Here is a 23899-nt window from a genome sequence, read left to right on the forward strand (position 1 = left end):
ACCCGCAGCGCCCCCTGCCGGTCCAGGTGCGCTCAGCTCTGCAGCGGCCCAGCCGCTGTCCGTTCCCCCGGTTCAGCGCTCCGGCCGCGGTCCGTGCCCCCGGTTCAGCGCCCCGGCCACCGCCCGTGCCTCCGGTTCAGCGCTTCAGCCGCTGCTCGTGCCTCCGGTTCAGCGCTCCGGCTGCTGTCCGTGCCACCGGCTCAGCGCTCCGGCCGCTGTCCGTGCCATCACCGCTCCAGCAGCCTCGCCAGCTCCCCGCCCAGATGCAGCAGTTCGGGCTCGGGCAGCAGGTGCTGGCGGATAGCGCTCAGGGCCTGCTCCTCGGTGATGTCCCGGTAGAGCGGCTCGGCGGGCAGCGGCAGCAGCCCCGCCAGCTCGCACAACGCCACGGCGAAGGGCTCGCCCGCCTTGGGGCCGAAGAGCGGCCGGCGCGCCCACAGCAGCACCCGCAGCCCGCGGCCGCCCCCGGGCCCCGCCGGCGGGTCGCCCCGCGTGGCCAGCATGTTGCAGGCCAGCCCGGCAGCGCCCAGGTGCTCGGCCGCCCGGCACACGGCCCGCGACACCGGCTCTAGCGCCGCGGGGCCGGCGGCGAAGAAGAGGAAGGCGGGGGCCGGTCCGGCACGGAGCAGCGCCAGGCGCGGCCCCAGCGGCTCGGCCGGCGCCTCCTCCAGCGGCAGCGGGCGGTCCAGGTAGAGCCCGTGCAGGTGCAGGTGGTTCACCGAGGCGCCGCCGCCCAGCCCGTTGAAGCCCACGCGGAAGCCGGGGTGGGCGCTGAGCAGCGCCGCCTCCAGCGCCCCGCGCAGCGCCGGGGCCGTCAGCGCCTGCGGCAGCCGCCGCGCCGGCTCCGGCAGCAGCAGCACGTGTCCCCGCTCCAGCGGGCTGGCGTTGATCGCCACCAGCAGCGGCTCCGGGCCGCCGGCGCGGCGCAGGCGGAACAGCAGCTCGGCGGGGCGCAGCCGGGTGAAGTTGAAGGCGGCGGGGTCGAAGGGGTCGCAGAGGCTGCGGACGGGCTGCGGCGGGCGGCGCTCCGCGCTGCGCTGCTCGTTCAGCTGCGCCACGAGGCGCACGGCGCCGGGCAGGACGCGGGTGGGCAGCGCTCCCAGCCGGTAGCGGAACAGTCCCCGCTCCATACGGTCGCTCCAGCCCGCCAGGAGCACCCGGTCGAACCGGGAGGGCGCGGAGCCCGGGTCGCCCCAGCCAGCTGCCTGCAGCACGAAGTCCTCCTCGCTGTACACGAACTCCTCGGGGCTCGGTTCGCCCGGCTCCCCTCCCGCCGTGGCCGCCATCTCCGCGGTGGCGGGGCCGGCAGCTCGCCTTGTGCCGGGCGGGCGGGGCCGGCGGTACGTGCGCGTTTGCCCCGCCCGGGGCGGGCAGCGGCGGCGGGCGGGGAAGGCGCAGGGAAGCGGCGCCATGGGCGGCTCGGCCAGTCTGATCCCGCGGGACTTACTGAGCGAGTACCAGGTACCGGCACCGGGATACAGGGCCGGCTGCAGGGCCCCGCTGGGGTGCCCTGCCTCGGGCCCCGGTGCCGGTGCTGAGCCGTGCTGTCCCCGCAGGAGCTGACGTTCCTGAGCAAGCAGGAGATCTTGCTGTAAGTACCGCCGTGAGTGCCCCCCCGCCTGCCAGCCCGGTCCCGGTCCCGCAGGGCTTCAGCCTCTGCCGCGGGGCACGGAGAGCTCCCGTTCCGCCCCGCTGAGCCGGGCGGTGCCGGTGGCACTCCCTACGAGCCGGTTGTGACGGGGCCAAGGTCCGCGGGTGCTGCCGGTGACGCCCTGACCCGGGGCTGGGGCTGGGGCCGTCCCGGTGACCCTCCGGCAGCCCCGGAGCCGGGTGGGCAGCAGCCGGACCGGCCCCTCTGCCTGCCCCGGGAGCAGGGTGGGAGCCCGGCCCGGCCCGGCCCGGCCCGGCAGAGCCGGCAGGAGCGGTGGGAACGGGCCAGCCCGCCCCGGGGAGCGCGGCCGGTGCCGGACGGGCACCATGGTGCTGCCACCTGCTCGGACCACAGAGCCGCTCTCTTTCTTGCCTCTTAAAGTGCCTACAAGAGGTTCAGTGAACTGCTGCCAAAGGAGGAGAGGGAGAACGCCTGCTCTTTGCGGGTCCCCAAGAGCCAGATCCTGACGCTGCCTGAGCTGCGGGTATGGTGCCTGGCACACACGGGACACTGCTGCTCCGGGTTAGGGCCCGTGCACCCAGCACGGCCTCGCTGTGCCAATAAAGAGCTTCCCTGTCCTCACCGAGCAACTGGCGATCCCAGGGATCCCTGCTGTGCCGTGGAGGATCCCAAGGGTCCCTGCTGTGCAGGATCCTGGGGGTTCTTGCTGTGCCACAGGGCACCCTGCTTATCCCTGCTGCACGGGGCTGCACCCCGGGAGGCGCGCAGGACAGACATCACCATGCTGTGGGTGATGGAGCGGTGGCAGAGCGGGGCACCTGCTTACCTGGTGTTCCTGATGGGGTGTTCCTGATGGGGCCAGCAGGGCCCAGCCCTGCCTGAGCCATTCCCGTGTCCACAGGCAAACCCCTTCCAGCAGCGCATCTGCCACGTGTTCTCAACCTCAGAGACCGAGGACGGCAGCATGTCCTTTGAAGACTTCCTTGATATGCTGAGTGTCTTCAGCGATTCTGCCACCTCTGACATCAAATCCTACTATGCCTTCCGCATCTTTGGTAAGGCTGGGGACAGGTGCTGTGTTCTGGGACTGCTGCACCTTGAGAAAGCGGGAGCAGGGTGATGAATTGATGTTCAGGAGGGCTGGAAGTGCCCTTGGAGCACCCACGGGGATGGTGGCTTTAGGAACTCCCTGTGAGAACAGCTGGTTTGGCTGTTCTGTTTGGTGAGGTGCACGGAGGGGCGCAGTGCTGGTGTCTGTGACCCCCTGGGGTCACTGTGGGCCTCCCAAAACCTACCTTGTGTGTCCCCACAGACTTTGATAATGATGGGATTCTGGACAGGAAGGACCTGGAGCAACTGGTGAACTGCCTCACAGGGCAAGGCGAGGGGTCCCGGCTGAGCAGCACAGAGATGGACCAGCTCATCCAAAATGTGAGGGCTCCCAGCCAGGGCACGGGCACTGCAGAGCCCCGGGCACAGAGCTCACTGCTCCCCCTCCCCACAGATCCTGGAGGAGTCCGACATCGACAAGGACGGCACCATCAACCTTGCTGAGTTCCAGCACGTTGTCTCCCGCTCCCCCGACTTCGCCAGGTGGGGGTCCCCAGAGCCTGGCTGGGGTTCATCATTGCTCAGCTTGCACTGGGGCAGAGCTGTGGTGCAGGAGGGCAGGGCTGCCCTGTGCCAAGTGTGCCATAGTGGCAGAGAGCTCTGCATCCCCTGCTGGCTCTGCAGAGCCTCTCCCACACAGGGATTCGGGTGCTTGTAAAGCCTTTGTGTCACCTAGCAAGCAGGTGCAGATCCTGTCATATCTCTTGCAGCTCCTTCAAGATTGTCCTGTGAGCCCCTGGCTGTCCAGCAGCACTCCTCCAGCTCCTCCAGCACTGCTCCAGTTCCTGCAGCTCTCTGTGGGCTCAGCCATTTCCTCTTTCAGGGAGCACAGATCTGGCCCCTCAGTGGCCCGGCTGTGCTGCAATGCCTTGGGCAGGAACCCTCCTGCTCCCCTCTCAGGTGCCTGCTTGGCAGCAGGGAGTCCCAGGAATCTGCCTCTCCTGCGGCCCTTCTGCTGTCTTAGCATTAGAATTTGAATCCCTATGCATTCCAAGGGCAGCTCTGCTCCTGCCTGGGGCCACTCTGCACCAGCACAGCCCCTCTCTGCCCTCAGGACCAATTCCTACCTTGTGCCTTCCAGCAGCAGGCAGGGAGCTGCCTCCCCTGCCAGCCTCTTCTGCCTCTGCTGTATTTCTGGGGGCCTGCCTGCTGCCACGTGGATCCATTTCTCTGAGCAGTAACTGAGCGTGGGTCCTCTGAGCAATAACCAAAAGTGGATCATTTTCCACAAGCAATAGCCTAACTGGGGGAGCTTTCTCTGAGCAGTCACCCAGGAGTCACTGTGCAGGTGCCTCCCCAGAGCAGAGCTGTCCCCCCACGGCTGTGCTCAGAGCCTGCACTCCTCCTCCTCCTCCTCCCATTCTGTCTTTGCCCTCTTCTGGCTCCAGCACAGCAGCTGCTCTGCCGCCCTGGCCTCTTCCTCCCCCAGTCCCTGTGAGGACACAATTAAAGGGCTCTGGTTTCACCCTTGCTCTTTGCTGCCTTTGTCTGGCTGCGGGACGGGTGCCACCAGGGTGTTGGGGACATGGGCTCCTGCCAGCCCTCTCTGCCTGCTGCCAGCCGCCACTGCAGGGGACGGCTCCACGTCCTGCTCCACCACAGCCCTTCCAGGGCCACCTCCTTCCCTCCCTCCTCCACACTGGGGTCCTTCTGTGCTCGGTGCTCAGGCTGGGGCACTGAGGGGAGCCCTGGGCCGCGAGTGGCACTGTCACTGCGGGCAGCAGAGCAGCAGGGTCCTTTGTCCTTGCTCAGGATCCTCTCTGCCCTGCCAGGACTGCTGAGGGTCCGGCTGGCCCCGCAGAGCCCCGTACTGGGGCAAAGCAGCTGATGGCTCTCGGGGCTCTGGCGTGGCTGTTTCTCACATGGTGGCTCCTGCTCCTGCCAGCCCTTCCAGCTCGCTGCCCCACGGTGCTGACAGTATCTGCCCGTGCCCCTACAGCCCCGGGGCTGTGTCTGTTGGCAGCTCACCAGCCAACGCCTCCAGTGGCTTTTTTGATGTCCCAGAACAGGCTGTGCAGGAAGTTCAGTGCACAGGTCCAGCTGGGAGCAAGGCAGTGCTGGTCCCTCGGGGGAATCCTGCCTGGACACGCCATCTCTGTGGAGCTCACCACTTCCCGCAGCCCTGTGCTGGCACTGCTGGTGCTTCCCAGTTGTGTGAGGGCTCAAAACCAGCACTGGCTGCAATCCCAGGCCTCGCCCTCAGCCACCATGGAGTCAGGTCCTGCTGGCAAGGTGTGCAGGGCCAGCCCAGAGCAGGGTGGGGTGGGGACAAGGACCTGATGCTCCCTGCGTGGGCAGTGGGTCCCACATGCAGCATAAGACTGTGGTCCTGGGAAGGGAGCTGTCACAGCCTCTCTCCTGCTGGGGGCTGCCTTCCTCCCAGCCCCAGGCCCCAAATTTTCTTACTCCTGGTCACCTCTGCCCTCTCCTGTTTCTCATGGTGCCAGGATGGCATCACCCCATCACTCTGCATTCCCCCACCACAGGGCCTCCCTGCCCCACACTGCCACAGAACGGGCCTCAGGCACAGCCCCAGGACAGCCCAGGGCTGCCAGCAGGTCACAGGGACACCGCCACTGTCCCTGCAGGGCCCCGCGTGCCCTGCCCAGTGCTCAGCCAAGCACACGAGGAGGGGACTCCACAGAGCTGATGGCCAGCACAGCCCTCTGCCCCCTCTGGAGGCGTGGGCAGATCTGCTCTGACTGCAGTGAGAGCCAGACGTGGCTGCTCTCCACGGGGCCAGCTGGGATGGTTCTGGCCTAGGAAGGCACTGAGCCCTGCCGCACACACGTGTCTGAAGGACTTTATATAAAAACAAGAGACGTTTCCACACACGCACGTGGGGCCGTGGGGGGTGTTCCTGCCCACCCAGCGCAGGGAAAGCTGTTCCCAGCTCCCCTTCCCCGGACACAATTCACATTTTCCACATATTAAAAACGAACCAAGCACAGACACACAGCACGTGCCGCGGGGCTGGCGCTGCCCAGCCGCACGCATGGCCCTGGGTCCCCAGCGGGACGTCACAGTGAGTTGGGGCACGAGGGGTCTGCGGCCGCCCCCTCCTGCCCTCTGCATAGAGGGAGTCAGGGCCTGGCACCAGCAGCCTGAGCCAGGAGCCGTGTCCATCCCCGCAGCAGGGACGCCGGGCTGGAGCCGTCCTGCAGGGCCCTGGAGGGCAGGAGGCACCCCTCACATCCACAAGTACCGAGGTGATGCCAGGGAGCCCACCAGGCTCTAGGCCCCACTGGCTGGTGGGCGCTGCTGCAGAGAGTGAGTGCCAGGCTCTGGGCATGCACACACAGACAACACGGACCCTGGCAGTGGTGCATGGTCCAGCGAGGCTCAGCAGAGCAGAGGCAGTGGTGAGTGAGGGCTCGGCTCTCGTCCCCGTCACACCACCGAGTCCTGGATCTCAGAGCCCAGGCGCACCCGGGGTCTTTGGCAGGCAGGAGACACCTCCACAAAGCTGTCACGGACGTGGAGAGGCCTCTTCTCTGACTCAGAGAAGGTGCGTGGGGGTCCTGGGGGCTCATGCACGGGGGTACTGACAATGTAGTTGTCCTGCAGGGCCTGGTAGCCCTTGTGCTCAGGAGCCGTGCTGGGCAGGCTGCTGCCATTCAGGGGCAGGCTCTCCACTGGCTTGCGGGGCGGTTTCTGGTGCCTGCCGGGGTCGCTGGGCTCCAGCAAGGCCTTCATGCCGTCACGGTGCCGGTGCAGCACGAAGAAGGCCAGCACGAGGACGGCGGCGGCAAAGAGCACACACATCACCAGGAACTCGGTCCAGTAGGTCTTGCCGTCCAGCCGTGCTGCAGCGCTGCCCACCGCTGAGGTGCTCCGCGATGTGCTGACCGTCTCCAGGGCGTCACGGCCAGCAGCCACCTTCCTGCCAGGGTCTGCTGGCCCGAGGGCTGGCTCTTGCACGCCCACGCAGTAGCTGGCCATCAGCTTGCGGAAGCCCTCCTCCAGCGACCAGCACTCGTAGGTGCCTGCACGCTCCGGGCTGCCCACCAGAATGAGGGCCCCGTCGGGCAGCACCAGGTAGGAGGCGTTGACAGGAGCCCCGTTGTGCAGCCAGCTCCGCGAGGCCAGGTTGGAGAGCAGCCGGCATGGCAGCGGCCGCACTGCGTTGGGAGGGAGCTGGATCTGCTGGCACGGCGAGCCTGAGGCTGCAGACAGAACCCATGGGAACATCAGCGAGGGGACCCCAGCCGTGGGCAGGGGCTGCTAATGGTGGAGCAGGAGTCTGGGGGATCCCCCAGGACACGCACTCACAGCAGCACCAGCGGGAGCTCACCTGGGGACAGGAGGATGCGGGGACGGGGCTGGGAGGCGTTGGCTGGCTGGCAGAGCCGCTCCGTGTTGGCATCCTCAATGTCCTGTGCCCAGAGCCTGGGAACAGAGGGAGGGCAGGGCAGTGGGGTGCCCTGGGGTGGAGGGGATGGCAGAGGGTGCAGCACTTACTGTGGGTGTGCCAGGGGATGTGGGGTGAGCCTGCGGCAGGCACCCTGGCTCCAGGCGCAGAAGGGGTCCCGTGCCAGCACACATTCCCCACAGCTGCGGTACAGGCTGCAGTTGGCAAAGGGCACCTGGGCCACTGCTGTGTAGGTGGCTGCATACACAAGGCCCTGTGGAGGGGACACACTGGGGTCAGTGGGGTGGGCTCCTGCACGCCCCTGCCTTTCCAGGTCTCTGTCCCCCATCCCACAAACAGGACCTGCCCCAAGCAGGCTGAGCCCCCAGCGCCCCCCTCGCCCCGGCTCCTGCCTGGTGCTGGTCCAGCAGCAGCTGGAGAATGGGCTGCCCGTCAGGGAAGAGGCGGATCTCCTCAATGATGTGCACGCCGTGGTTCACCCGCACGGCCTTGTGCAGCCGCCCGTCGTCTGCAAACAGAGGGGCTGTGTTGAGCAGGGCCGGGGTGCAGGGCACACAGCCTGCCCCGCACAGCCCGCCTGCACCCACCCGTGCCCAGGAAGAGGACGTCGTAGGTGCCGTGCAGGCCGGGCGCGCGGTGCACGCCGATCTGCTGGTAGCGCCGCTGGCTCTGCAGCAGCAGCGGCTGGCTGCGCACCGGGCTGTCCATCAGGAAGTGGTCCTTGATAAAGTTCAGCACCCGATCTGGCATCTGCAGCGATGAATTGATCTTCAGGTGCCGCGTGTGGCTGGTGATGCACTGCAGGGAAAGAAGGGGCTCAGAAGGGCTTGGGGAAGTGGCTGGGTACCATGCTGTGGCAGCCATTGGGACCAGGAGAGCAACGGGCAGTGCTGCGCTCGGGCAGGTGCCAAGGGGCCACCTACCATGCCTGGCCGGGGCTCTGGCACGGGGCTGGTGTCCGTGTACCACTGCTGCGTCTCGCGGTTCACCTCCTTGTAGAGCCCGCCGAAGGCGCGCTGCACGCTGCGCATGGGGAAGGCGCAGACGGCCGAGCTGCCCAGCCCGCCCTTGTTCCTGGTGAGGACAGGCAGAGCCCACAGCAAGATCAGCACCTGGCTCTGCCAAACCCCCCGTGCTGCCCTGGGTCCCCACCACTCACCACTGCGAGGTGAAGACACCATAGAAGAGCGTCTCCCTCCAGCGCAGCTCACCCGGGGTGAGCACAAAGATGTCCTGCAGCACGTTGAAGGGGAACCCATCCTCAGGGTGTGAGCAGAGCAGCTGTGCCTTCAGGAAGGTTGTCCAGCGCCGCTGCAGCACGCGCTCCCCGCCCTGGTCCCCCTGCGTGGCACAGTGGGTCAGGGGGCGATGCTGCGGCCGCGGGGCACCCCACGTGCTGAGAGAATGGGGGGTCCAGGCACCAGGGGGTGGAGATATGCAGGATGGCCCCACATCCCCCCACCCCAGCAGCCCCAGGCACAGCCCCCACACGCCCCTGCTGCCTTATGCCCACCTTGCACACACGTGCGATGCGGGAGACGATGGTGTTCTCAAAATAGTCAAACTCTTTCCCGGTCTCGCTGAAGAAGAAGTAGACCTTGTCGTCGTCACCCTCAGGGTTGCCGGCAGGGAGGCTCTCCCGCAGGTAGGCTGAGCCCACAAACGCTGGGTCTGGGGGCACAAGCACCCTCAGCACTCTGGCCCCAGCCCTTGCCTCCCACACTGCAAGGGAGAGGGACCCCGAGCAGCCGTGCCAGCCCCAGCTCCCACCTTGCAGCCAGTTGAGGGAGTTCTCGGTCTTGAGGGCGATGCGGCTCTCCTGGCTGCGGGAGATGGTCGGCTCGTTGCCCTGGAAGTTGCTGACGGTCCCAGCGTAGAGCTCACCGTCTGCCAAAGACAAGTTCCTGCTGGGACCCGCCACGCGCCACCAGCACGGCCCTGCGTCCCGCTGGGGCTGAGATAGCCTGGCCTTGGCATGGCTTGGCCAGGCAGACGCAGGGACAGGAGGCACGGGGAGGAGGGCAAAGGTCCCAGGGCGCTGCAGGGAGGGTGAGGGCTCCAGGGGGGCACAGGGAGGAAGGGCGAGGGTCCCAGGGAGTCGTGCCTTACCGACCATGACAGCTGTGGAGCGGTACTCAGGGTCAAAGGGGCAGCGTCCCTTCCCGTCCTCCAGCACCACCTTCCCCGACGCGTCCCGCTCCAGGCTGAAGTGCTGCACGTTCTGCAGCAGGAGGAGGCTGTCAGCCAGCAGCACTCGTCCCAGTGCCAAGGACCCCACTGCAGGGCCCTGGCAGCACGGGGGTCCTGCAGGGAACCCTGCTCCTGTACTCACGATGTAGGCGCAGGCTGGGCTGAAGGCGCAGGTCCCACAGGTGTACAGGTGGGTGCTGTTCAGCTGCAGCAGCAGCTTGATGTAGTTGTGACAGTCCCTCTGTGGGGGTCAGAGGACCCAGCTCAGCCCTTGGCTCAGCTGTCACCCACACCTACCCTGCACAGGGCATTGCCCACACCCACCGCTGCCCCCAATGCCTGCTGGCAATGGGGCTCACCTGGGGGTCCTTGCCCTTGAACACACACTGCCTCTTCTTCTCCTCATCTGCACTCCACAGCAGCTGTGGAGAAGGGACAGTCACTGGGAGTGCCCCCATCCCTGGCTGGTCAACCCACACTCTCCTTGGGCTTGCTCATAGCAACCATATCCTTCCCACCTCAATCATCCTGCCCTGGTGCAGTAGCTCCTGAATGCACGATGGCTCACACGGACCCAAATGCTGGTGGGGATCCCCTGCACTCCAGCTGGGTGCCCCCTCCCGCCCCAAGGGCCATCCCTGGGCTCACCCTACGAACTGGGGAGCTGGGCTGAAAGTTGCTGGTGTTGAGGGTGAGGAGCAGCTCTCGTGCCCCCAGGTAGAGCATCCCACCATCCGGGCTCAGCAGCAGGGCCGTGTAGTTGGACACCCCAGGTGCCTCAAAGCGCCGCACCACCCTCTCGGCCGAGTCTGTGGGGCAGAGTGACAGGCATCAGCCTCGTGCTGGCACCTCACCCCAGGACCCTGCACCATGGCTGCTCCTGGCTCCCCTGCCCAGCACCTCGGCCATGCCACCCACCCGGAGCAGCCAGGGCCAGATCCAGCTCTGCCCACACTGCCAGACACACCGCAGTGAACTGTGCAGGGCCGTGCTAGTGCCCGAGGCCACCACAAGGCTCAGCCACCTCCTGGCCCTGAGGATGCCACAACAGCCCTGCCTAGCACTGGGGCAGCTGCCCAGCCATGTCCAGCCCTGGAGCTCAGCCCTGCAGCATGGGAGGCTCAGCCCAGCCCAGGCCCACAGGGACCCCAGCCTCACGGCAGGGGTAGATGAGTGCTGGGAGTATCCTCGTGCCCCAGCCCACAGGGCTCAGCCTCTGCAAAACACAGGGCTCAGCCCGGTGCTGGGTGCAGGGCTCAGCCCCGTGCTGGGTGCAGGGCTCAGCTCCGTGCTGGGTGCAGGGCTCAGCCTGGTGCTGGGTGCAGGACTCAGCCCGGTGCTGGATGTGGGGCTCAGCCCCGTGCTGGGTGCAGGACTCAGCCCCGTGCTGGGTGCAGGGCTCAGCCCCGTGCTGGGTGTGGGGCTCAGCCCGTGCCAGGTGCGGGGCTCAGCCCGTGCTGGGTGCGGGGCTCAGCCCGCTGCTGCCCACACTGCCCCACAGGGCTCATCCCGTGCTGGATGTGGGGCTCAGCCCGTGCTGCCCACACTGTCCTGCAGGGCTCAGCCCCGTGCTGCCCACACTGCCCCGCGGGGCTCAGCCTGTGCCAGGCACGGGCTAGTGGCCGTGCTGAGTCCATGCTGAGTCAGGGGGCGCCCGTCCTGTCCCGCCCCATGCCGTCCTGTCCCGCGTGGGTGGCCTGGTCCCGGAAGCCCTTCCTCTCCTAGCGCCGCTCTGAATCAGATGGGCCTGGCTGTGTGAGCGGGACATGTCGGGCTGACTCATGCTGCCAACTCCCTGACCCTCTGGGGACTCCCTAACCTCCCCAACCCCCTGCCTGCTCCCAGAGCACCACCAGGACAACAAACCCAGAGCTCCTGCCAGGCCCTGCCTGGTGAGAGCCACTGTGAGGGATCGAGGAGCTGTGGGGCAATGGTGCTGTGGGGAGCACCCCGTGGCTCTCACCTCCCATTGCTCCACAAACCCCAGGTGCCCCTAGATGGGGCAGCATCTCCCCCATTCCGGGGGGCTCAGCTGGCCCCAGCACCAGCCCAGCTCTCCACAGCGGTGCAGAAAGGAGGAAGCTGATGCCCCAGGGCATCCTCCTGTGAGGGGCCCTGCACCCTAGTGGCGGGGTGATGCCACCCGTGGTGGGCACGGCAGCGGAGGGGCAACGGGGCCCCTGTGCCTTGCAGAGCTGTGCCGACACGGGAGCTAGCTGCTGGTGTGGCTGCCAGGGACCTGTCAGGACAAGACCTGCTTCTTCCAGACAAACCTGCTGCAGGCACATCCAGTGCTCCCAGGGGAGCAGCTCCCAGCTCCTCCCTCCCACCGACCGCAGCCCCACGTGGCCAGCACCATGGGAGCCACCACCGGACACACACCGGCCACCGGCCCGTGCTCCCCGCCCAGCTCCCCCGCCTCGCTGGGGTCCAGGCCGGGATCCCCGGGCACTGCCCGTGGCTGCAGCCCCACAACTCCCACAGGTGTGCAGAGCACAGGGCAGAACCGGTCTGTGCAGGCAGGGCCAGGCAGCGTGGCTCAACACGGCACAGCACAGCGTGGCACAATGCCGAGCTGGTTGTCTCACTGTGTCCCAGCCTCCTGTCCAGCTCAGCAGGTCCCACATCTGTTGGAGCCACCAGGGCCGCGGCCAGCGGTCATGGAGCATGTGGTGGGGCCACATCTACACCAGTGAGCTGCAGCACGCTGAGCCAGGGAGCGCTCGCAGCTGCCCAAACCACGGCACCCTCCCAGCGCAGGACGGGATGGGCTTTGCTGGCCGGCAGCAGCTGGATCCAGCCACCTTCTGGCAGCTCAGCCGTGGGTGGCTCCCCCGCACGGCACAGCTGCCAGGGTAAGCCCGAGCACAGCGTGCCCCACGGCTCGCCCAGCCCGTGCCAGCTGCTGGGGGCTCTGCAGGGCAGGAGGGGGCTGCAAACAGGCCTCCCACTTGTTACAGTTCTGCCTGGCCCAGCACCCTCCCGGATGTCCTGCCTGGCCCCTGCCCAGCGCAGCCCCCAGCACTCGGGCCACGCAGCTGACAAGTGCCTGCAGAGGGGCTCGGAGCTGTCCGGAGCAGAGCACGGCACAGAAGGGGCTGTGGCGCGTTCCCCACCCCAGGGACACACTGAGCAGAGTGCCCCGGCCGGCTCAGCCCGCCCCATCTGGTACGGGGCACAAGCGATCCCGGGTGGCCCCGGCACACCCACCCCCGGAGCGGGTCTGCACGGGGGCTGTGTGATCCCACACCCCGCAGCATCCCCGGGCTCTGCCCCAGCCCTGCTCCGTGTCCCGCTGACGGAGGGCTCCCCGTGTCCCGGGGAGCTGGCGGGGCTGTCACACGGCGTTCCCACGCGGCGTTCAGAGCCCGGGGGGACGCGGGACGCTCCGCCGCCCCTGGGGAGACGCCAGCCGGAGCCCTCGGCGGGGGCTGGCTCCCCTCCCCGGTGCCGGCGGACCCTCACCCACCGAAGGGCAGCGGACACTCACCGTAGGGCAGGCTGACCCGCGGGACAGGCTCCGGAGCCGCCGAGAGCAGCAGCGCCGCCAGGACCGGCAGCACCGGCCGCGCCGCCATCCCGGACCGAGCCGCGGGGCTCCGCCGCGGCCGCGAAGCCGCCCGGGCGCTGCAGACCTGCGGGGAGAGAAGGGGCTCAGCGGCTCGGCACGGCACGGCCAGGCCCCGCCCCGCTCCGCCCCGCGGCACCGGGCGTACAGCCACGGGCGAGCCCCGCCCGGCCGGACCGAACCGGCCCCGCCCGAGCCCTCCTGACCCATTCCCGAGCCGTACCCAGCCGTTCCCGGGCGCACCGACCCGCTCAGCCCCCGGCCCGCCGGTGCCCCGGGCGGGGTGGGCCGCTCGGAAGAGGAGGCGGGCGGATCCCCGCCGGTACCGCCCCCACGCCGCCCCAGCGGGACCCGGCCCCAGCCCCCGCCCCGCGGCCGCCACGGTCCGGAGGGAACGGGGCTTTGTCCCCGGCGCTAGCGCCAGCCAGGGACTCCCCGCGACCTCCTGCACCCCCGCGGCAGGGAAAGCCGGTGGGGCCGGGATCCGGGGGGGGTGCAGGGGGGCTGGCGGGGAGCGTATCTTGCTGTACCCGGAAAAGCTGTCCCAGGAGTGTCCTGCTGTCCTGGGGACAGCTCGGCCCCATGGCTGCTACCAGAGCCGCCCCATGCCCCTCAGCTGTGCCCCACGCCACACTGCTGGGGCTGGGAGCTCTGCTCGGCACAGCCCAGCGCTCCCTCCCTCCCTAGGGAGCCATGGGGTACCACGGGGTGCCTGAGCCAGCCCCACCACGGGCACACCTGGCCGGCACCGGTGTCCCCACAGGTAGCACTCGGCACAGGCGACACAGCCCTGCCAGCCCCTGTGCCCGTGCCAGGGGTCCCGCCGAGCAGGCAGTGCTGGGCACGATCTCTGCCTGGCCCTCGGGGGGCTCTGTCCCTGTCCCTGGCTGGGGCGTGGGGAGGGCTCACAGAGCCCTCAGAGCACTGCCCACCCGGCCAGCAGCGCCCACGCAACTGTTATTAACTCCTTACATCGCCATGGCAACGGGGACAGGGGGACAGAGGGATGGGGTCCGAGGATTCCCCAGGCAGCACACTGGGGCCAGGGTACCCAGCGCTGCCCTCCCAGTGTGGGGTGTGGGGCAGAGCTTCCCATGTCCTTCTTGGTCGGTCCCAGCCCAGGATTGCAATGGTGGGACCCACTTGGAGCCCCCTGCCCAGGAGAAATGCTCCCCACACCCAAGACAACTGTGCCCAGACTCCGTGGATGCCTGTGCCCACACTCCCGGGACAGCCGTGCCCACACTCCCACACTCTGCCTGCCTGGCACTGCCAGACGGTGCCCACTCACAGGTCATATCTGATGTCCAGTGCTGGGGCTCTGGGCTGCCCTTCTGCCCCAAATCGACTTTGCTCCCTTCCTGTTCCTGCTGCTCCTGCTGTTCCTTCCCAGGCCTGGGACAGTCCCAGCTTCACCCCAGCCTTATCAGCAGCACCCTTTGCCCAGGAAGTGGCACAGACAGACGGGACTCAACTCACCCAGCCGAGCACGTCACTCTGAACAGGGTGGGAGAAGGCACTCACCCTGCAGCCATGGGTCCCTGCCCCACGCCACCTCACGGCATCCTGGGGGGCTCCAGGGACCTGGCTGCCACCTGTGCAGGGCAGTGGGAAGGTTGTGTCAACACCCGGGTGTGATGGCATGCAGGAGAATGGGAGCCCCTGCGGGGAGGGCAGCTGCTCTGGGGTGAGCAGGGAGGGCAGGAGCAGGAGGGAAGGGAAGGGGCAGGCAGGGAGGGAAAGGAGGGCAGAGCAGGCAGGGAGGGAGGGCAGGAGCAGGCAGCAGAACCAGGCCAGAGCCTGTGCCTTTAAGCGGCACTCCAGCGCTGCTGGCAGCCAGGGCTGTTTACGCCAAACTCCCATTTATCTCCTGTCCTGCCCACACAGCTGCCAGCGGGGCAGTGCCGGGGGCACCGCAGCACCCTGCCCTGCTCTGCACTCCAGCAGGCCCGTGCGTGCCCCACGCCCCGCTGCAGGCATTGGCGCGCACCGCTGCGGCGGCCGTGCCGCCCTCCCTGCCCACTGCCAGCAATGGGGAAACCTCTCTGGGTGTTTGGGCAGCACCAAAACCCGTGGCCTGGGGTCAGCAGGCAGGTGGGGCAGCGGTTTCTGCACCGAATTCCCACGCCAGCGCCCGCACCCCGCTCCCACTGGCAGTGGGTGCCCGGGAAGGCGGCAATGGAACTGGGCGCTGCTGCTGCTGCCTACAGAGAGCGGGACGGGCTGTGTGTGCCTCACCACTGCTGCTGCTGCTGCTGCTGCCCACGAGCTCCCAGCTGCCCCCGCAGCCTGCCCCAGCACGGCCCCTGCTCAGGGACCTGCGCCCGGCTCGCACGCTGCCCACGCAGCCGGGCTCTCCCCACCTTGCGGGGCTCACACGCTCGCCCCCGGCTCGGCTGGCTGCTGGGAGCTGCCAGACAGCAGCCGGCAGTGCCTGCTCTGAGCACGCACACGCACGGAGGGTGAGCACGCACGCATGCACACCTGCAGTGCGCGGCGGCGGGCCCTGCACAGCCACAGATGCTCCAGCCCCAGCTGCTCAGCGCCGGCTGCCCGCACACCGCGGGTCTCCCTGGAGCGGGGATACCCGGCCGCAGCTGGAGCGCTCTGCAGCATCCTGACAGCTCCTGGCAGCTCCGACAGCCTGACAGGGCTCCCCACGGGGCCCCGGGGCATCCCCCATTCCACGTGCACCGGCTGTGACACCCTGCCCAGCCAAGGGCCTCCCTCGGGGCCAAGCTGGGCTGGCCCCCCACCTCTCTGGCCCACCGTGAGCTCAGACCCTGCTGCCAGGACCCCCTGGCTGGGGTGTGGGAGGTGACACACAGCCAGCCCCATGCTGCCCCACAGCATCCCCTTCGCCCTGGCAGGGCGCTGTGGGGCACCTGCACCCGGGGCACTGGGTGCCCCACAACACACACCTGTCTCATTGCTCCCATCTCTCCTGCACGATGGCAGGTCAGTTCTGAGGACAAGAGAGTATCCCCACAGTACACCTGTTCCCTGCAATGCCAGCACCTGCCCGCACCCCACGCTGCCTGCCTGGGGAGCTGCAGGATACACGGGGTGCTGCACGGGGCCCCCACTCCTTGCTGGGCAGCCCTGGCACAGGGCAGGGAAGAGCCAGCAGGAAACCCAGCCAGTGAGCACCCCTGAGGGGCAGCGAGGCGGTGGACTCGGAGCACAGGCATGTCAGCTCTCCGGAGTGTGGGAATGGACGGTCCGGGTCAGGGATGGGTGCCCCCTTCCCAGCCAGTCCTGACTCTGCAGAGCCCAAACCAGCACTGGTCTCCTCAACCCCACAGCACCCTTGGTCCTGTGGCACCCTCGCTACCCTTGCCCTGGTGCTCCTTGGGGTCGGGGGGGGGCCAGCCCCCTAAACAGCCCAAGGCCCAGTTGGAGCAGGCACTAGGGCTCAAGGGATGACCCAAAAGCCCATGGGACCCCAGCCCTCCCTGCACCCCAAGACCAGGGGCTGCCTGGGCATCAGCAGATCCTCAGATGCTGTGGCCACACGTGTGGGACACACAGCACATGTGCACCCCACAGGTGTCGGGGCACATCACACCCATGGGACACGCTGCACACACGCATGGCCCAGTCCCGAGCGGGCTCTGACACGCCTGCCTGTGAGCAGCTGTGACGCCGTCCTGAGCACCGTGTGTGTGCCTCCACACCCTCGGCCTGCTGCACGCACACCCGGCACATGTAAACACACGCAGACAGGTCACGGGGTGTTCACACCCTGGGCGGCAAACACCGGCCTGGGAAAAGGCTGTGGGAAAGGCCCGGTGCTCCTACACCCCACACACACAGCACACACACACACACACACAGCACACACACACACACACACTTACAAATGCACACACACAGGCACACCCACCAGCTCAGGCACACCCAGGTGCACACACACTGATGCACACACATTGTCACTCACACACAGTCACACAATCGCACAACGATGCACACACATTGTCACTCACACATTGTCACAGACACAGCCACACAGCGATGCACACGCACGTTGTCACACACACACAATCACACAGCGATGCACACACGCCGTCACTCACACACAGTCACACAATCACACAGTCAGTCACACACACAGTCACACACCCGCACATTCTCACATTCACGCACTCCCAGCCCCCCGCACCCGTCCCTCGGGGACCCCCGTGCACGTGCACACGCGTTCCCTTGCACGGCGCCGTGCCCGCGCACCCGCCCGAGCCCGGCCCTCGCACACGCACCCCGCGGGCACGCCCGCCTCTTGCACACTCGCTGCTCTCACACACATCCCGCGCCCGGTGCCCCCCGCTGCTCACCCGCTCGGCGCCTCCGAGGCGCGGCGGGAGCCGCAGGCGGCGGGGGCGGCTCCGGGCTGTTCCCCCCGGCGGTGCGGGGCGGTGCGGGGGCGGCTCCGGGGGGCTCCGCCCGCAGCACAACAAAGGGCCGCCCCGCCCCGGCCCGCCCCGGCCCGGCCCCGCCGCCGCGCCGGGGGCCCCGGGCCAGCGAGGGCCGGGGAAGGCTGCTCCCGCCTGGGCAGTCACCCCCGCTTTGGGGCGGCTGCTCCTTGCTGGGCAGTCACCCCCGCTTTGGGGCGGCTGCTCCCGCCTGGGCAGTCATCCCCGCTTGTGGGGCGGGAACTGCAGGGGGCTGTCGCTGCCCCCACGATTCCTGGGATGGCACTGGCCCTAAAGGGGTCCTGCCCAGCACTGAGTGTTTCAGCCCCAGCACCCTGAGTGGCTTCCAGCACCGTGGGTCTACTGGGGAGGCTGGTTTTGGGGGCAGCACTCACTGGGGGCCCTTCCTAGGGGGTCCCTGGTAGCAGGGGTGGCTATGGGGACACCTAATGCCTGTGTACGTGTCCCCAGGCATCATGAGGAGATCCTTGTGGTGGTAGCGAGCTCGGGGAGTTTTGGGGTAATTCATGGGACTGGGCACCTCACAGTGACATGTGGCTCTGCAGGGTTCAGGGACAGCACAGCCGTGGGTGTCCCCACAGTGGCACACTTGGTGGCTGGCAGCTGGGTGTCAGCAGTACCCAGAGCTGCTGGGATCACGGGCACTGAAACACTGCCTGTGCTGGCCGGGCAGGAGTGCCCAGGCAGGGCCCCGCTGGCAGCCCCAGGAGGCCGATGGTCACCCAAGGGGCGACACAGCCCCCACTCCAGCCCACGGGCCAGCAGCTCTGGGTGGTGCTGAGGGCTCTTGTGTTTGTGGGCAGCACGAGGGAACACGGCCCCGTCAGCCCCTCGGTGCCCCCGCCACGGGCGGACATACACAGCCCCACGCCGTGTCCTTCTCCTGCTCTGGCTGGGCCCCAAACCTGCAGGACCTGTCCCCCCTGAGGTGCCGGCCCCACAGCCAGCCCTGCCGGCCCTCTGTGTCCCCAGGGTGGCCGTGCAGGACACTGGGGCGGTGGCGGGGCCGCGGCCCGGGATGCACGGGCGGTGCCGCTGTGTGGGGCCTGCCCCGGGCCTGTGCCACATGGCCGCCCTCGGGCCCTCCTCGCGGGGACTGTCCCGGCGCTGGCCTGGCCCCGTCCTGCCGGCGCTGCGGTCACTGGGCGGCTCCGGCCGCGGGGCCAGGGCCAGGGCAGCGGGGGCAGCCCCGGAGCAGGGCTGGCCGGGGCGGCGGGCTGCGGCAGCCCGGGCAGGGCGCTGGGAGCACGGACACCCCGGAGCCCGGCCCCCCCGGCAGCCCGCGGCTCCTGCTCTGGTTAATGTTAAAGCCAGCCGACGTCAAGGACTGCCGCAGCTCCCCCAGCCCCTCCGCCGGGGGCTGCCAGCTACAGGGCTGTTTTTCCTCCCGGAGCAGGCTCTGCCCGTCCCATGTGGCTAAAAAAAGCCATCGGCTTGGCTGGGACAGCAGGACAACAAATTCCCAGTCCCAGTAGTCTCCTGGCAACCCTGGCACACCCCGTGCACCTTCTTGGGGTGCCCCTGGTGTGCATCACCCCCGTCGTCGTTGTCATCATGGTAGTTGTCCTCATTGTCGTCGTGGTCCTCCTCCTCCTCCTCCTCCTCCTCCTCCCCACGCGGGGCCAGGCGAGGTGAAGGTCCCTGGTGGAACAGTGGCAGTTGCCCTTGTCCTGCCGGATCCAGCTGCCGAGTCACGCGCCAGCCCAGCCGGGAGCAGGGACGCCGGCTTCCATGTAGGGTCAGGCTGTGCCTGCATGCCCCCAGCCCCATGTACCCCCCCAGTTTCACACGGGGATTTGCAGCTGGGTTTAGTCCCGGTTCTAGGAAGGTTTTTACAGCTGGGTTTTTGATCCTGAGGGTGTCTGATGCCGGTTCCAAGAGGGTTTTTGCAAATGGATCTGGTCCCGGGAGGTGGGGCCATTTGCAATTCCACGAGGGATTTCAAACCGGTGTCTGATCCCCAGGTTTCATGTAATTTCTGGTCCCAGACAGGGTTTTGCAGCTAGGTCTGGTCCCAGGGGGTTTTGTTCCCTGTTTCACGAGGGGATTTACAACCGGATCAGGTCCTGGGGGAGTTTGGTCCCCATTCCACGTGGGGTTTGGCCACTTATCCGTAACCCCGACGTACCCAGGGATGCAACATCTCTTCGCTGGGAACGGGGAGTGCTGGGGATCGCGGCCACCCCGTGCTCCGGCGCTGGGGCCGGACGCGGCACAGGCCCGACCCCACCGCGGGACCCCCCGCGGGCCCCTCGGAGCCTCGCGGGGCCCCACGAGGGGAGCGGGGCTCTGTCCCGCCCCGGGGCGGAGAGAGCCGCGCCCCGGTGTCCGCCCCGTCGTGTCCGCCCACGCCATGGCCGCCCGTTACCTCCGCGCTGCCCCGGCGCTGCGCCGCCTGCCCCGCTGCGCGCCGCCCGCCGCCGCCGCGGGGCAGCGCCGCCACTGTGAGTGGGGACACCGGGGGGACACGGGGGGACACCTCGGCCTGCCGGGCTGTGCCCGCCGCGGGCGGGGAGCGCTCCGGACCCACGGGGGGGGCGGCTCGGATTCTTTAGGGGGGCGGTGTCTGAAACGGGATCCGGACTCGCGCGTACCGACGGTCCGCGGGCCTCTGCCGACCCACGCCGGGTTTTGTAGCTAGGTCTGCGCCTGGGGCGGTTAGTCCCGGTTCTACGGGGGTTTCACAGATGACTTTGGTCCCACGGGAGTTTGGTCCCGGTTCCACGTGGCGTTTCGCGCTCCAGCTCGTACCTGGTCTGAGCCGGGGGGGGGGGGGGGGGGGGGTCGCTCAAGGTCCCGGACCAACGCGGGATTTCACCGCCCAGGAGGGTGGCAAAATCCTGTCCTGGTGCCACGCAGAGTTTTGTTGCCTGTCAATGCTCCCACTCAGGGAGGGTCACCTCTGCTCTGGGTACCACGTGGAACAGCCTGACCCACAGACAGATTTGGCACCCAGAGGGATTTAGTCCTGGTCCAGCATCCACACAGGGATTTGCACCTCGGTTTATGCCTGAATCTGGCCCCAGGGGATTGCACCTGTTCCTGGTTCTGGTCCAATTCTTGATCCCAGAGGCGTTGGAGCCCAGCTTGCACGTGGATCCCACTCTGGGAGGAATGTGTCCCTGTCCCTGTCCCCCTCACATGGTGGGTTTTGCACTCTGACCCCCACTCCAGCAGTGGTGACCCCAATAATGGGCCCAGACCCCAGCGGGGCTTGCCTGTACCTGTCCCTGAGCCAGGGTGGCACCCACACCTGGCTGGATGGAGCTGGGTGGTCCCCACAGGATGCCCTGGCCCCACACAAGGGTGTGGAGGTGTGGGACCAGAGGTGCACCCCTCACACACCCCACTGCTCTCCAGATGCCGACAAGCGGATCAAGGTGGCAAACCCAGTGGTGGAGATGGACGGGGACGAGATGACACGGATAATCTGGGCCTTCATTAAGGAGAAGGTGATGGGGGGGTGTGCCCCGTGGAGCTGGGGGGTTGGACGGGGAACCGGTGATCCCTGTGCTGCCCTCTGTCTGTCCCTCCTGCCTCTGTCCCTCTGTCTGCAGGAAGCAGGTCGTAAAATGGGCACAACTACCAGAACGACCTTTAAGTGAGGCGGTTCCGGGCAGCGGGGGCTGTCTCACACAGAGAGGCCTATTCAAGGCAGGGGGGATCATCCTGCTCAGCAGAACCACCTGGGGCAGGGGGAACCACCTTGGGCAGGCAGCCAGGCTGGGCCGGGATGGGTGCCAGGGCTGGCCATGCCATGGTGCTGCTCCCCAGGCACCCCACACTGTCCCCCCATTCTGACACTCTCCTGGCCCCTCAGCTCATCCTGCCCAACGTGGATGTCCAGCTAAAGTACTTCGACCTGGGGCTGCCGCATCGGGACAAGACAGATGACCAGGTCACCATTGACTCAGCGCTGGCCACGCAGAAGTACAGCGTGGCTGTCAAGTGTGCCACCATCACGCCTGATGAAGCCAGGGTGGAAGGTGGGCAGGGGCACGGGGCCGAGCTCCTGTTGCAGTGGGGGGGTGCTGGCAGCTCCATGGGTGCTGGGCCTCCTGTCTGTGCCCCTGGGGTCAGCAGTGCCTTCCCACTGCCAGCTCAGGTTTCCGGTTGGTTGGAGCTGCACCATACTCAGTGCTGTGCCCCTCTCCCCACCCTGGGGGCTCGTGGGTGCTGTGGGGACCCCATGGGCCTGGGGACACACTGACCTCTGCCCTGTGCCAGCCAGGATCTCATGCTGGCTGTCCCTCCCTTTGCAGCAGGGTCTGGCAGCAGCCTGGGGCACAGTGGAGCTGGGTGCTGGCAGGAGCCATGTGCTTCAGGGGGGCTGGAGGGTAATTCAGGGGTCCCATCTGCATGCCCCACAGAGTTCAAGCTGAAGAAGATGTGGAAGAGCCCCAATGGCACCATCCGAAACATCCTGGGGGGGACGGTGTTCCGGGAGCCCATCATCTGCAAGAACATTCCCCGTCTGGTGCCGGGCTGGACCAAGCCCATCACCATCGGCCGCCACGCCCACGGTGACCAGGTGAGCCAGAGCACGGCCGGTAGCTGTGGCTGCCCAGCAGCTGCCTCCGGCCCTGCCTGACCTTCTGCCTGCCCCCACAGTACAAAGCCACCGACTTTGTGGTGGACAAATCCGGGACATTCAAGATGATCTTCACGCCAAAGGACGGCAGCGGCTCCAAGGAGTGGGAGGTGTTCAACTTCCCCGGCGGCGGCGTGGGCATGGGCATGTACAACACGGACGAGGTACTGCTGGGGCTCAGGGAGCCCTCAGGGCAGCGTGCCTCCCACCCTGGGGGATGCCAGGTGAGGGACAGGGTGCCACAAGGCTCTGTGCTTCCCTTGCAGTCCATCTCTGGCTTTGCACACAGCTGCTTCCAGTATGCCATCCAGAAGAAGTGGCCGCTGTACCTGAGCACTAAGAACACCATCCTCAAGGCCTATGATGGGCGCTTCAAGGACATCTTCCAGGAGATCTTTGATAAGTATGGACCTGGGGGGGGGGGGTCTGGGCTGTCCTGGGCGTGCTGGCAGCGAGACCCCCGTGGGGTGAGCATGGCTGACCCCTGCTCCCAGGCACTACAAGACGGAGTTTGACAAGCTGAAGATCTGGTACGAGCACCGGCTCATCGACGACATGGTTGCCCAGATGCTGAAATCCTCCGGCGGCTTTGTGTGGGCCTGCAAGAACTACGACGGGGATGTCCAGTCAGACATCCTGGCCCAAGGTGGAGCAGGGTAGGGTGTGGTGGACTCTGCATCATCACCCCGGGAGCTGTCCTGACCCCTGTTCCCCCGCAGGGTTCGGCTCCCTGGGGTTGATGACCTCTGTCCTGGTGTGTCCGGATGGGAAGACCATTGAGGCCGAGGCCGCCCACGGCACTGTCACCCGCCACTACCGGGAGCACCAGAAGGTGGGCAGAGCCTGTGAGCTGCCTGTGCCAGGCTGCCCACGGCGTGGTGTCCGCACCAGACAGCTGACCCCTCTCTCTGCGCAGGGCCGACCCACCAGCACCAACCCCATTGCCAGCATCTTCGCCTGGACACGCGGCCTGGAGCACCGCGGCAAGCTGGACAGCAACCCCGAACTCATCAGGTGAGCAGGGGGCTGGGATCCCCGGGGGCGGGTCACTGCAGCAGCTGCTCTGGTCGCAGTCGTGGCAGGGCCCGTGGCACCAGCTGTGCCAACTGTGCTCCAAACCCGTGCCCAGGTTTGCGCAGACGCTGGAGAAGGTGTGTGTGGACACCGTGGAGAGCGGGACCATGACCAAGGACCTCGCTGGCTGCATCCATGGCCTTGCCAAGTACGGTGGCTCTCAGGGCAGAAGGGGGGCACCAGGGCAGCGTGGCTTCACGGGTGACCGTGCGGGTGGGGTGACCCTCTAGGGTGGCCACAAGAACAGCAGAGTGACCACAAGGCCGGGCTGGCCCTGCAGGGCAGCTTCAAGGGTAGGAAAGTGACTGGGAGCTGGCTGTGCACAGTGGCCACAGGTGGTAGCTGCTGGCCTCTCTGGACAGTCCCCAGGCACTCGGGCTGGCTATTCACTCCTGACTAGGTTGGAAAGGGGCCACATCCTGGAGCCAGGGCTGTGGTGCCTGTGGGAGGAGGCAGGCAGGGACCCCCACCAATCCCTGTCTGTCTCCACAGTGTGAAGCTGAATGAGCACTTTGTGAACACTACCGACTTCCTCGATGCCATCAAGAACAATCTGGACAAGGCTCTGGGCAAGAAATAGGAGACAGCCTCTCCATCTCTGGGATGGATGGGGTTGGGAGGGGCCTAGTGCCCTCCCCAGCTCCCCAGCACAGCTCAGGAACAGTTGAATAATTTTTCTAAAGTTTTCTTAGGAGTGTTTTTAAAGCCTTTGTAGCAGGGGAGTGTGGGGTGGGGTGTGTGTGGGGGTGTGTCTGTCCTGCCCTGATTCATGTACCCCATAACGGTTTGGTGCCATTAAATATCTCTCCAGCCATGGCACAGCACCTGGCACTGCTCTACACTGCGGGCACGGGGGGCAGCCAGAGCCCTCAGCTCAGCCTTGCCAGCCTGGGGGGGCCGTGCACTCCAGCGTTTTGGCATTGGCCTGAGGGCAGCGTATGGGGGTCCCCAG

The 23899-nt window shown here is 67.3% G+C and overlaps 4 protein-coding genes across 5 annotated transcripts; 2 read left to right on the plus strand and 2 right to left on the minus strand.

The window, feature by feature from the left end:
• Positions 1-227: 227 nt before the first annotated feature.
• Positions 228-1286, minus strand: GDPGP1 (GDP-D-glucose phosphorylase 1). Its single transcript, XM_054641819.2, has one exon. The coding sequence runs from the start codon at positions 1284-1286 to the stop codon at positions 228-230; it is 1059 nt and encodes a 352-aa protein (XP_054497794.2).
• On the plus strand, positions 1273-4192 carry CIB1 (calcium and integrin binding 1). The gene is made up of 7 exons (XM_054641821.2): positions 1273-1461; positions 1557-1591; positions 2033-2135; positions 2514-2667; positions 2925-3043; positions 3117-3205; positions 3433-4192. The coding sequence occupies exons 1-7, from the start codon at positions 1411-1413 to the stop codon at positions 3452-3454; spliced, it is 573 nt and encodes a 190-aa protein (XP_054497796.1). The 5' UTR covers positions 1273-1410; the 3' UTR covers positions 3455-4192.
• Positions 4193-5509: 1317 nt separating this feature from the next.
• Positions 5510-17309, minus strand: SEMA4B (semaphorin 4B). 2 transcript variants are annotated; one of them, XM_077185548.1, is made up of 15 exons: positions 17184-17309; positions 12775-12919; positions 9933-10093; positions 9644-9706; positions 9427-9525; positions 9204-9315; positions 8865-8981; positions 8608-8765; positions 8254-8435; positions 8018-8168; positions 7682-7892; positions 7487-7602; positions 7184-7347; positions 7017-7111; positions 5510-6888 (listed from the first exon to the last, which is right to left on the minus strand). In XM_077185548.1, exons 2-15 carry the CDS (start codon positions 12860-12862, stop codon positions 6113-6115), a joined length of 2493 nt encoding a protein of 830 aa, XP_077041663.1. In that variant the 5' UTR covers positions 12863-12919; positions 17184-17309; the 3' UTR covers positions 5510-6112. The 2 variants fall into 2 exon arrangements, with proteins under 2 accessions (XP_077041663.1, XP_054497946.2); XM_054641971.2 differs by lacking the exon at positions 17184-17309 and adding an exon at positions 13076-13200.
• Positions 17310-19570: 2261 nt separating this feature from the next.
• IDH2 (isocitrate dehydrogenase (NADP(+)) 2) lies at positions 19571-23634 on the plus strand. The gene is made up of 11 exons (XM_054642210.2): positions 19571-19726; positions 20643-20734; positions 21103-21268; positions 21653-21813; positions 21894-22037; positions 22140-22276; positions 22368-22519; positions 22593-22705; positions 22790-22887; positions 23003-23095; positions 23440-23634. The coding sequence occupies exons 1-11, from the start codon at positions 19636-19638 to the stop codon at positions 23525-23527; spliced, it is 1335 nt and encodes a 444-aa protein (XP_054498185.1). The 5' UTR covers positions 19571-19635; the 3' UTR covers positions 23528-23634.
• Positions 23635-23899: the final 265 nt, after the last annotated feature.

Source organism: Agelaius phoeniceus, chromosome 13 (assembly GCF_051311805.1).
Source record: "Agelaius phoeniceus isolate bAgePho1 chromosome 13, bAgePho1.hap1, whole genome shotgun sequence".
NCBI lineage: Eukaryota > Metazoa > Chordata > Aves > Passeriformes > Icteridae > Agelaius > Agelaius phoeniceus.